This window comes from Ostrea edulis, chromosome 6 (assembly GCF_947568905.1).
Source record: "Ostrea edulis chromosome 6, xbOstEdul1.1, whole genome shotgun sequence".
In the NCBI taxonomy this organism is placed as follows: Eukaryota; Metazoa; Mollusca; class Bivalvia; order Ostreida; family Ostreidae; genus Ostrea; species Ostrea edulis.
In genome coordinates, this window is record NC_079169.1 from 16,273,356 (window position 1) to 16,286,912 (window position 13,557).

At 33.3% G+C, this 13,557-nt stretch overlaps 1 protein-coding gene across 10 annotated transcripts in view; it reads right to left on the reverse strand.

Annotated features, from left to right (window-relative positions):
• Positions 1–249: 249 nt before the first annotated feature.
• Positions 250–13,557, reverse strand: part of LOC125683851 (rho GTPase-activating protein 190-like) — a 70,376-nt gene continuing 57,068 nt past the window's right edge. For 8 of the 10 annotated variants that reach the window (XM_056141696.1, XM_056141701.1, XM_056141698.1 and 5 more), the window contains 6 exons: positions 8,371–8,536; positions 6,901–6,978; positions 6,624–6,752; positions 6,084–6,116; positions 4,420–4,525; positions 250–2,989 (listed from right to left, as the gene is read on the reverse strand). In XM_056141696.1, coding sequence (XP_055997671.1) covers positions 2,782–2,989; positions 4,420–4,525; positions 6,084–6,116; positions 6,624–6,752; positions 6,901–6,978; positions 8,371–8,536 — 720 coding nt within the window. In that variant the 3' untranslated portion in view covers positions 250–2,781. The remainder of the gene's footprint in view (positions 2,990–4,419; positions 4,526–6,083; positions 6,117–6,623; positions 6,753–6,900; positions 6,979–8,370; positions 8,537–13,557) is intronic. The other 2 variants (XM_056141699.1, XM_048925336.2) reach the window with 1 other exon arrangement.

Genomic DNA, 13,557 nt, shown 5'->3' on the forward strand with positions numbered 1-13,557 from the left:
CCTTGTCCACAGTAAATTCTCTATACCATATCTGCATATCATAGTCTCTTGGGTTTTATTCTGTAGCCCAGAGTTAACATTTATTGAAAAAGTACACTCAAAACATTGATCTATCATCTTCAATGCTGTTGAAGCACTTGTTAGCTAATCTGATCCTCTTGAGCTCGACCCAGGTGAGCTAAGAAAACCCAGCATTTCTCCAACATTCTGCATGGACTCTGCCATTCAATCACAAAAATCTAAAGCAAGTAAATTATTGACATTTTATTGAATTATTGTACATCTCTGTATAAAGCAAATTAAATAGCAGCAGTGGAAACCATTCAACATGTACTGTTGGTAGTTTACCCATATGACAAGTCACATGGAAATGTCATACAGAATGTCTAACCAATAAAAACAAATTACAAAGGCAAGCTTGGTATACTTCATTATATATGAGGAAAAAATCTGCATCTGTCAAGTTTACCCATTCTCTTTGCATGGTAATAAAATCTTGCCAATTTTTTTCTTTTTTTTTTCTTTCCATTTCACAACCCTGTAACAGAGATCTGCATAAACCTAAACAATACATAACTTAAAAAGTGTTTTTAAACTGGTCAATATATGTCCAGGCTGGAGTTTACAGAGATTTGAACTGGTCAATATATGTCCAGGCTGGAGTTTACAGAGGTTTTGGGTAACTACACTGATTATTGGTTTGGATAACATATCTATAAACCTGAGCAACAGTCTGAATAGGAGAATACAGTTACACATATGCTTTGGTCATATATTGTAGTTGTCTAACAGCTTGGTCAAAAGCATTAAAATCAAAGGACTACAAGTACTGAGAATTGTACAACAATGATGAGAATAAATGTAACCAAAATCAATTAATTTTTTTGAACATTCCTTTAATGTAGAGCTCTGGGTATCTCATGGTCCACTACTACAAAAAGTATGATAAAAGTATTTTGTCTACTTACTTACACGACAATCCCCCATTGACTTATCTGACAATGAACACAGTGTCTTTAATGGCATTTTACATGATTATATGAAAGACACATTGAAGCTTTGGACTAGAGAGTTTCAAGGGGGGATCTTCTTGAAATTATGATGCAATCAGTCTGAATTTTCACAATAAATATTGCCCAATCAAAAGGCTTTGTGTTTTTTCTTCAAGAGTTGAAGTCATGGGAATTATTTGGCAACTTCCATACACAGAGTTCATAACCTGGGATAAATGATTTCCCAGTAGATTGAAATAATTCTAAGTATTTTTTCAACCATTAGCCATGGCACATAGATTGCTGACATTAGTCTCAACTGCCCTGCAACTTTATCAGTGTTTTCTTAAAATCTTCATATGCTGTGCTCCCAATATTTGCTCTGAAATGCACTACAAGATATATGTAAAACTATTCTTAACTGGGATGAGTATCACTTATGTTGTTGGGTATGCAGTTAAATATAAATATATAATAAATATGACTGACTTTATGCATTTTTTTAATACACAAAGTAAGGTTTACATGGTGGTTTTAAATAAGAGAATACAGGCAAAATTATACTTCTTGGTGAAATTTGGATGTGAATACTCAACATGTTTAAAAAAAAAAAAAATTAAATCAAAATCTGTCACTAATTCATAACTGAAAATTAAAGCCCTGTAAAAATGACAAATACTTAGAAAATGTGTGTATATGTAGCTATCACATGTAATAAACTGCCATCTAAAATCTTCTTAAAAGCCACTCTAAAGAAAGAGAGAGAGAGAGAGATAAAAACTCCAAACTCCTATAAATCTTTTACCTTAGAAGATTCAGACTAGGAATCACGAGAAATCCGGTCTACAAATTCTAAGTTTTATGGCAATGTTTAGGGTTTTGTAATATTCATCACTAGTATCTACATGTCATTGCAAAAAAAAAAAAATTCTAAATATTTTTTTCCATCTGGGGAAAAATGAGAGCAAATGAAATCATGATTCTCCAAAATGAATAACAGTTTCAATATAGAGTCAAAAATAACATAATATATGAAACAGATATCACAAAAAATCAACATTATCAAATCACAGCTGAAAAGGGTGTTCTCTAACAAAACAGCAGAAAGTCAAACATTCATAAAAAAGAAGAGATTTTAAGTTTGCTATCATACACAAGACAATGACTACTATCATTTGGTCTTCAAAATCGTATAGCACTTGCTTTAATATTATACCTAAATTGTCACACAGTGTACACTCAGGATGAGTTTCAGCATAACTGAGAATGACCACAAGACTCCAACAAAATTTCTGGGTTGCATACATAGCATCTTGAAAATGGACATCAATACAGTTTAATCTGAATATATAAGTAAAACAATTCAAAAAAAAAAAAAAAATGGATGAGGCGGAATATTTGATATCATTGACATTAATAACAAAGCATCAATCTTTTCCATTCCTTTGCAACAATCTCCCACACACATATTATGCACTGGTATATTGGCCCACTAAAATTGTAATAAAACACTATATAATAAATGAACAAGAAAATGCCTCTGAAATCTGCCAACCTATTGAACAGTTAGCTGCCGAACTCCTCCCGGTGACAGTCTGCCATTGCATGGCATGGAGGGCCGGTCTGCTAAGTTGGCAGTTATATTTCTTTGTGCGGCACAAACTTTCTGGCACTACGTTTCGCCACAATCCTCGTAATCTCCCCATTATTGTCTCCTACAGTGATATGAACTAAATAATTAGGCTTAATGTTCTCACAGAGTCTGAACAGCAATCACTTTCCCTGGCCATCACACAACCTCGGAGATTTCATCTTCGCCGTGGAAGAAGAATCCACACTGTTCTATAAGAGTCTGTACTATGATAGCGGGAAGTTTAGTCATCTGGGTCATATCTGTGTAAGTTTTACCGGTAAAGTCTATCCTTAGAAGGGTGGGCCATAAACAAATGGCCAGGTTGGAACTGTTCATGTTATGTGTAGCTTTGAACTGGCTCACCCTGCAAAAGAGAGAAGATCATGTGGTCATGCTTGCCTTTGGTAAACAATATATTAACAGGGATGTGACCGAATTCCTCCAAAATTAGAGGAAAACTGGTCAGAAAGGGAGGAAAACACCTCACCCTACCTAGAACAATATCATTTTCTGTCACACTAGATCAAACCCAGAGTGTTTCATGTTTTCGAAAATTGAGTGAATAAGAGGATTTCCTCTGAAATGAGGAAAAATGACATCCCTGACAATAATGTAACATATGCATGTCTCTCATTCAGTTTCATGTATATTTAGACCACCTGTTCTACTTAATTGAGAGGCAGCACCAGACTTGTCACTGTCCATCACTTAGAAATATCACTCAATTTGTACAAAGGTATGGTAAAATCAGTCATTGCTATAAACAATTATGAATAATTCCACATCAATTCATGAATAAAAGTTGTTGCTAGAACTCATCAGATAGTAAATATTAAGAATTAAAGTACATGTTTTCGTGGATGGTGGAGAATAACTTCTGAGGTCAAGAAATGTTTTGTTATATAAAAATTCAAACAATATTTCAAGAGGTTATCCTGTATCATTAACGAAAACAAGAACTTTATTTCTGTTTATTATGGTTCAGAAATGTTTTTCTAAACAGCTACGAATTAAGTCACTTCAGATTGGCTGAGGTAGTTTTTCTACATCACTCCTTTATTTCTGATTGGCTGAGGTAGTTTTTCTACATCACTCCTTTATTTCTGATTGGCTGAGTTAGTTTTTCTACATCACTCCTTTATTTTTGTACTAAGGAGGAGCTCCAAAAATGGAATACATGTTTTTTACCCACAAAAAAAAAAAAAAAAGGTGAGAAGGTAGGGCCTACTATTTAGATATTTCCAATATTTAGTTAGATGCTGATGGGTTACATCAATGCGATGACTTTATCTGATCTACTTATGCACTCTCCAACAAAACTACACACACGTGAAAGAGGGTCAACTTGTCTGATTCGCCATGTTTGTTTACTTGGAATGCAGACGATTAATTATTCATTGAATTATCATCTTTCAATGTAACACATATTGAGTATATTTTTATGATCATAAAATAAAATTATCAGATATCGATTTTACTGTTTTAATTGCAAAACACCAGTGTAAAAACAATAGGGAGGATTGTGGAACAGCCATAAAACAGCACGAAACAGGTATGGTCTCCATAAGTTATTATATTTTAAGCCCATACTTCTATTTTCCTTGTGGAAGTTTCATATATATATATATATATTTATTTATTTATATATCACTGTTCTGATAATCTTATGATGACATGATTGGTGTATTGCAGAATAATGGCCACATTATTTCTTTAATCTCTTAAACAATGATCACTAGTGCGGTGTCGAGCATTAAAATGTGTATATTTCTTAGTTTCATCATCTACACTTACCTCTGAAGATGAGTAATGAAATACTTTAGCACTTCATAATTTGTGGGATAAATCTTTTTGAGAACACCTCTTAGAGCCAGTAGCTTTGAGCTCTTGTCAGGCATACCTGAAGAATGAAAAACCAACACATGCATAAAAAAAAACAACTCCTGTAAGAACACAACCTACAATGTATGTTTTTTTGCACACATTTAAATTGTTTGATGTGATAAAACTGTTATGTGATGCTATTGTTATCAAACCCAGAAATCTGTGCATGTCATCCGATATAAATTTATATAAAAATACAGTGCACAAAGACTATAGCTTTTGAATTTAGGTTGACAGGAAATAGAGAATGAGATGGTATATGTTTTCCTAAACTAGTCTCAGTAAGGCATTAGTAAAATGTTAACACATGCAAATTTTCCCCAGTAACATTTTTAATGGATGTATCCCTTTGTTTTCATTAGAAAGGTACTTTTTCCCAGACTTTCTGCTCTACATTATGAAATGGGCATCAGAGTTGGTTTCTGCATATTTCTGCAGGAAATAATAACTCCAAACAGGTAAGTATCCTCAGACATGATCAAATCCCAGATCCATTTTTTAATTTCAATGTTAGTTGCTTTATAGAAGAATGCTGATGATTAATAAAATGAAATATGATGTCTACCAGTAATATCATACCATGGAAAGTCAAGGTTACACCAGAAAGATCAAGGATAATAACTAATGATGTACTCTACTGATAAGCTTTTGGAGTTAACTTTAACACACATAGTTGTGTGCTTCAATTACACACCGATTTTTTCTTCTTCAAAGACCTATCTTTGAATAAATAAATGGAAATATCGAGAATGTTCATTATAATGATGTGCACTCGTTTTTGTACACATCTGAACTTCCAGGTACAATGACATTCTGTCCACAGAATGTTTTGACGATAACAGCAATGTCTACAGTATATACAGATATAAGTATGTCTTTAATACTCATGCACAGAAATTAATGTTTCATTCACTGCAGCTATCGGGTAATATTATCCTGTAATGGCTACATATGCAAATGTGTGGATGCAGTTCAAAATACTGTAATATATTTTAAGTGGCTCGGGAAAATTACAGAATTAATGACTGAGATGGCATGGGAAAATTACAGAATTAATGACTGAGATGGCATGGGAAAATTACAGAATTAATGACCGAGACGGCATGGGAAAATTACAGAATTAATGACCGAGACGGCATGGGAAAATTACAGAATTAATGACCGAGATGGCATGGGAAAATTACAGAATTAATGACCGAGATGGCATGGGAAAATTACAGAATTAATGACCGAGATGGCATGGGAAAATTACAGAATTAATGACTGAGATGGCATGGGAAAATTACAGAATTAATGACCGAGACGGCATGGGAAAATTACAGAATTAATGACCGAGATGGCATGGGAAAATTACAGAATTAATGACCGAGATGGCATGGGAAAATTACAGAATTAATGACTGAGATGGCATGGGAAAATTACAGAATTAATGACTGAGATGGTCATGGAAAAATTGTTATTAGTGTATGTCAGTGCTTAGAAAAATAATAAAGCAGTAAAGCACACAGGCAGGCACGCCAGATGTGACCTCTAACATGACCTCAAGCTGAATTGTGATTGGTTGATATTTTTACCTTCAGAATCATCATCTTGTTCAGTAATCTTTTCTGTAAAGTGTACACAACATTAAAACAACACACCATTCAGCTATAAGATGATGCATTACAGAGAGTTTCAAACTTTCAGTTTTTCAAAATATATCACTTTAATTTAACAGACTTCACCAAAAACACATCAAGACAAGCGTCTATCACAATATATATAATTCTTGTCAAAAATGCTGATCTGAATTTCCAAATTTTCCAACAAAAAAAACACAATAAACCACCAAAAACTTTTTATCAAAGAACAACAATAGTTACATTAAGGTCAAATATGAACATGCAACCAAATGACTGGAGATTTTCCTCACAACAAAACCAAGGACAAGCACTCTCAAGGGTAAATTCTCAAATTCAAGATTAAAGAGAATATTTATTACAATTATAAGTACAACATACTTGGCTTCTGACAGGTTTTTATCTTTGAGAATATTTGATACTAGGTCTGAGCTAATAAACTGCTTAACAACATCCACTTCACATTTCTGGTCATAATAAATAAGTTGGACAAACCTGCAGCTTCCAGCAGCTCATCGTGTAGATTCGGGGGAATCAGGGGCTCAGTGTCATTAATGAAATTCTTTAACACTGTAGCCACTGCATTCACTTGGATGTCCAATTTTCGGATTTCTATCGACGGATCTGAAAATAAAAATACATGCTGCTTTAATACATATCAAAAACTGCATCTTTAATTTATTTTAATATCAATCTAATGGAAAATTTGTTTCTGTTCATTTCATATACACATGTAAAAATATATTATTACAATAACAACTTTCTTACGTACCCTCCTGTAATCTACCATGAAGAAGTTCCACCTGTAGCTTGTTGCCAGGGATACGGTAAATACCCTCTGTATTCATACCTGTCATTATAAAACAAAGACACATAAAGGTTTTACTTCTCCATACAATAAAATAAAATTCAGTCTTTATTAATCACACTGTGATTCATAGATTTTCACTATTATAAAAATAATTTTTGTCTGTAAAAACTTCTAATGATAGTCCCATTATTTTGATCATCATCTGAAATCAACAAAGCTGATCATCCTCTTCACAATTTTCCACAGGGGCTAAGTCCGTTTGGGCCTGAACTCTGTGATACCATAAATATAGAAAGGGGTCTAACTCAGAACCAGATAAAAAAAACTACCCATTCGCTTCAAATGCCTAAAAAATCAGAAACTAGGTGCGGTATGCGTAATTTACCAGTCTCCTTGCATAGATTAATGTTTTAACTACTTGCTTGCTAAATTTCAAGCCACAGGTTCTAAAAATAACAGATATACGTCCTCATTCTCTCGATTTCACCTGTTTATAATTACTAGGACATTTACCGGTCCAGGTCATCGGGTGGTTTATCACCTATGACAGCAGTGAAATTCAGACTAGTGTCGAAAAGTTTGGACCTGACAATTAAAATTTCACATCAAATATACCTTACTTACTTCCTCATACTTTAATAAAATGCTCTATGTTTGCAGTATCTGGGTCGCTTATTTTACAAAACTTCAACTCCTGACTCTAACTGTCATTTTTAGAAACGCACTAAAGACCCGAAATACCTAAAACTTTAAAGAAGGGGAAAATGGGTAAATATAATCTAAATGAAATAAAATAAACAAAAAATTAAGAAAGCCAAAAAATAATGTTCAATTTCCTTCTCTAGGTGCCACATCACATTAGTAAAGTTTTGATCAGTTTTAAGGTACACGTATTTGAGATTTTAAGTATATCGGGTATTTAGTGCGTTCATGAAAATGGAAGATCTTGTCAACAGTTGATGCTGCTGAGGAAAAAATGAGCCATGTAACGTCTACACGAAGAACATTATTCAAGTATGAGGAAGTAAGTAGCATATATTTGATGTGAAATTTTAATTGATAGGTCTGAAATCTTCCACACTAGTCTGAATTTCGCTGCTGTAATAGGCAAGAAACCACCCAGTGACCTGGACTGGTAAATGTCCTAGTGAAAATCAACACGTGAAATCGAGAGAATGATGACGTATATCTCTGTTATTTTTAGAACCTGTGGCTTGAAATTTGGCATGCAAGTAGTTAAAACATTAATCTATGCAAGGAGACTGGTAAATTACACATACCGTACCTAGTTTCTGATTTTTTAGGCATTTGAAGTGAGTGGGTAGTTTTTTTAATCTGGTCGAGTTAGACCCCTTTCTATATTTATGGTATCAGTGTTTGGGCCCAAATGGGCTTAGCCCGTGCAATTTTCCAATGTAACTGTTTGCCCACCTTCATTGTCTATGTACTCCACGCATGTCTCTACAAACTGTGGCAAGGAAGGGTTATTACTAGACATGGGAAACTCGCTGAGTTTACAGGCACTCTCAGACGTTCCGGGACGGCCATCCTTCTTCTTTTTCTTTTGAGCTTTTTGCTGTTCTTTTTGTTTTCTTTCCTAAGAGAGATTTAAATTGAGCTTTACAGGCTTACAAGCAAGAAAAATGAACATACCAAACACAGGTGAATATCCTGAATATTAATGATTAAATAGCACAAATATATAGAGAGGCAATGCCTGATTCAAATTACTGAAAATACTCAGCAAGTGTAATCTACTCTCAACGGAGTTCTTGCCTGTGTATCAACAATGAAAATTACCATTATTGCAAGGAAGTTAGATCCTGAGCTTTTGAGCACAACTGTGCAGGATGTTAGAACTAAATATTTACTGGTTCAATACTGATCTCATTTGTGCAACATATTACACATATATTAGGCCAATTCAACTTAATTCATAGATTATCATCCCCACCCGCCCCTCAAAAATCGGCCTGCCCCAATTTTTTTTATTTTGCGAAACTTGCGATTTCCGGAAAATGTTCATGTCCAACTCCGGTATTTACACTTCTTGTATATATTTTCAGTATAGCAACGTGAAAAGCCACGTGAAGAAAATTGATCTACATGGTTTCTTAATTTTTCGCTTTCTTACGAGCGTGAATCTTGAAGAAGTTTGGTATCTTTAGGCCACAGTTTTTTATTTCTTGGTTTACGGATCCGCCAACCCTAATTTCTGGGGAAACGGAAAAAAAATAAAATGCAAATTTCTACTTTTTTAAAATTCCGCCAAACTATCCAAAATGTCAAACCGAAAATAAAAATAAAATGCATTTTCAATTTTACGAATAGAAAATCGTGAAACGCAAACCTATTGATTTGTAATTGGTAATCACTATTCGTTTTGCGAAATATCTTTATTCCGTATTTTTAAAAACCATGTAAACAGATAAGGCCATGCACGATGACAGCAATGATACCTATATCGTTCTTGTCGACGAAACAGATGCCATTTCGTCACGAAAAAAAAAGGGAATTGATAGAAATAAATATTTCTCATACAATTGGCGGTATTCTTGCTGCTAACATAACACGAAATGCAGTGCTATTTGGGTGTTTAAAACTGAGAGGAAGGTACAGTTGTTAGCGACTTTACTAGATAGGATGTTCTATCGTTAAATTGATAATGTTCTACGGACCCGGTTTGAGTGTGGTGAGGGCCTGTACCGAGACACAGATTATTCTAACTAATGACTTTATACCATAGCAGTACATGTCATAATAAATGTATTTGAATACATGTACATGCATCTCTGCTGTCAAAAATCCTAACAGTGTGAGAAATTGTTAGATGCTTTTGATATTATAATGAACGCCTGTAAAAATTTGACCAGATAAAACTCAGAAAGGTATGCATATTTCTCGTAAATTAGTATTCCTTGTGTAGTGGTGGAAAGAATTTGAGAATCAAATAAAAATGAAAAACAAGAAACATTTCTTTCAAAAAGGTGGTAGATAATTCCATGGGCATGTCTATGAGGGGAAAATGGGGTTAAAAATTATTTCATGGGGGTATAAACATTCTGAAATTAAAAATGGAATTACTACATACAATTGTAATAGTGCTTATATTAATTTTTTTTCTTTATGTTTACAATTTGTAAATATAAAATCTTTATTGAGCATATACAGCAAAGTTACTGAACAACATTATATAAATACTGGATTCTTTACAACATCAAAGAGATATGACCTTATACATTCTCGGCTTATGTTCCACCAAAGTGTAACATAGATACATGTAATAGTTATACACTGAATTTGAAATTGCATTTTTTGTTTTTCAAAATTCATAACGTACTAGTCACTCTAAAGAATTTTTTATCTAATATTTTTAAAATACATGTTTTGTTTATTTGTATTCACGAAATTAAATGTTAATGATTTATTGAAAATAAAACAACGATAGATATTAAAAATGTTTTTTTTTTTCTTCTTCTCCCGACCGACCCTAAAATTTTTTTTTTAAATCTGTAAACCAATAAATTAAAACACTGTGGCCTTATGTGTTTAAAATTAAACCATAACATGGAATTCATCTGTGAAATAAGCATAGATTTATATCCATCTGACATTAAATCATGCACTTCTGTTGATAAAAACTTGTTTTCATTAATATTTTTCTCAGAAAGAAAAAAAAAAATAAACACAATAAGCCATATAGGAGAAGTGTTTACAAGCTATTTTACATCCTTCATCCCTCTTAGATCCACTATAACTTTTAGGAAAATAATTGGATCCTCCTGTCCCGACAATATGCACATCTACAAATGGCAATGAAGCATTGTACAAAGTTTCAAGCCTATCTGATAAGCCATATAGGAGGAGAAGCATTCACAAGATTCTGTGACAGAAAGACAGACGGACGGAAAGTACAAAAACAATAATTATATGTCTCCCCCTGAAAGAGGGGAGACATAAATCTATGATACAAGTAGTTGAGACTTGGAACTAGTTCAAATGTTGGAATTTATTGATTTAGTTGGTATATTTTTCCAAATAGAACACCAATTCTTATAAAAATTTAAATTAATCTAATTGAAATTTTGTATAAAAATTCAGTATTTTTGCCAATAATTTAAAAATTTGATCTCTAACCCCCACTTTTTTTAAAAATTCCATTGAAGATCAGACCTTGAAAATTATGTGAAATTTTAGAAACTGACATTACTCCTAATATGTCCTTTTAAACTCTCAAATTTAATATCATGATTTTTTTTAGTATATCAAGTGCAAAAAGGTCATTATATATTTCCATTACATGTATTGAACTTCTTTTTTTATCTGTAGTGTAAGAAGACATGATTGTGTATCTATTTTATGTAATGATTTCAGCTAAGGTGAGTTAATAATTTAAAACATGTTCTTGATAAAGGAAAGGAACTGACAAATTGGGACCCAACTAATAGCCACTCGATGATGTACATCTAAATGTTTTGGGGACTGTCAGACACTCGACCATCTGCCCCTACCTGATCATTATCTAAGCGGGTATCACTCTTGATTACTGTGGAATATGGCATCACATGAACAGAAGCTGTGCAGCCCATACTTCTTTCTTATTCCAAACTATTCATCAATGCTATCAAATCCAGTTCACTAAAATCCTGCTCAATCAATGACATCTGAACTCTATTGAATCGAATGTTTCTTTTTCCCCCCATTTAATGACTTCCATAACACCATATGAATTAAGCATGGTTACTTGGCACATGTGCATTACGCGTCTCTGTACCTTGCAGTACAATTAAAATCCAATGACATGAAACAATACCCAGAACCACACTCTATTCTCAAAGTTTGACAATATGTCAACAAAGTAATAAATTCCTGATCTCATGTGAAATATCTGATATCACATTTAATTCCTGATACTAGTAGGTATAAGTATGTACAAATCTTATCTGGGAAACTATGCAAACGGAGATTTAAATCCATAAAACTACATGCTTTGCTATGCTTTCTGTTTATTCGGTCTGGAGTATTGATCACTGGACCTTTAAATATCTACCTGCACAGAGTGATATGATTCATATAGGTGGAACATGGAACCTGCCATGAAACAAAGAAGGAAGGAATGATTATTTATTCATAGTGCTATATCAAGATACAAATTTCATTGTAGTTTAAGAGGGAGAAGGGAAAGACTGATTAGAGAATGGTGAACATATATACACCTGTAATTATGTTTCCAATGACAACTGGACAGAGACCATTAAGATCTATTGTACTAGACAAGACTTTGTACTAAATTCCTATAAGAACTCTACCAAATTATCAAAACAAGCAAGGTGCTTTAACTGAAGATTTTCTGAGTGAGATGTACACAGATTTTCTCCTCATTAAACCTGTTGGAAGGGCAATCCCACGCCACCACCCTGTATCCTGTACCATTAAACCGTGATGCCTCTCTATTGCTTTATCATGCTAATCAATATCATTTTGTTTTGTCATGTTCTTATTATTCCGATTTACGAAAAACATACATCAAACAATACTATTTTACTCGACCATCCATGTTCAAACTTGTGTAACTTTTTTCAATAAGAAACAGAAAAGCTTTATGTAATTTAGCAAGGTTTTTGATAAAGGCACTGAGCCTAAGAAACTTGTAAGATATGATATGTTTGTGGATCCTCCATATTTGGTCACATGATTCTGTTCACATGGTTATACTCACTAGTATATTGTTACTTGATTATTATATAATTGTACCATACCAATGAGATGTTTCTCAAGGTTTCAATAAACTAAACTAATATCTTCATACTATTATCTGTACAACCTAATCTTAACAAGAAAATGGTCTAATTTTAACAATAAAATGGTCTAATCTTAACAATTAAATGGTCTAATCTTAACAATAAAATGGTCTAATGATTCCAAAATTTCATCAAATAAAGTACATGTATATTTAACCAAGGCAATACCAAGACATAAACTTCTTAAAGCTTCTTTGTAATCTTACAATAGGATTTGGACTACAATGACTATGAAGACAAAGGTATTAATGCAGCTCCTTTGTGAAAATGAAAGCTTGGGTTGGTTGGCTAAGTCTCTTCAGATCCCTCGGAATGATGGGCTTACACATCACAAACTCTGGAGAATAGGGTCAAGTCATGACCTAATTTAGACCTGAATCAAGGAGACTGACCTTAAAAATGTTGAAGACTGGAATTAAATGCAGGAGATATTCTAAATGTACATACAGGTGACTCTCTCAATAACTCAAAGTTCAAGGGACCTTGATAAAACTTCTGAGTGATCGAAAGTTTCAAGGTTGAGTCAAATTAAAGGAAATTAAATTTAAAATCAATTAAAATTAAAGATCTGACCATTATGGTCAAGATTTTATAGTAACCGGATTGCATATCTACAACATTTTGATATTGTTTTTACACATGTTAGGTAATTGACTTGACAAATTTCTCGTACATAATGAAGTTTCGCTGTCAATAACTACACAGAGGACAATCTCAAATCGCTTTACACAATCTCCAGTCACTTTATACAATCTCCAGTCGCTTTACACAATCTCCAGTCGCTTTACACAATCCTCACACTCTCCAGTCACTTTAC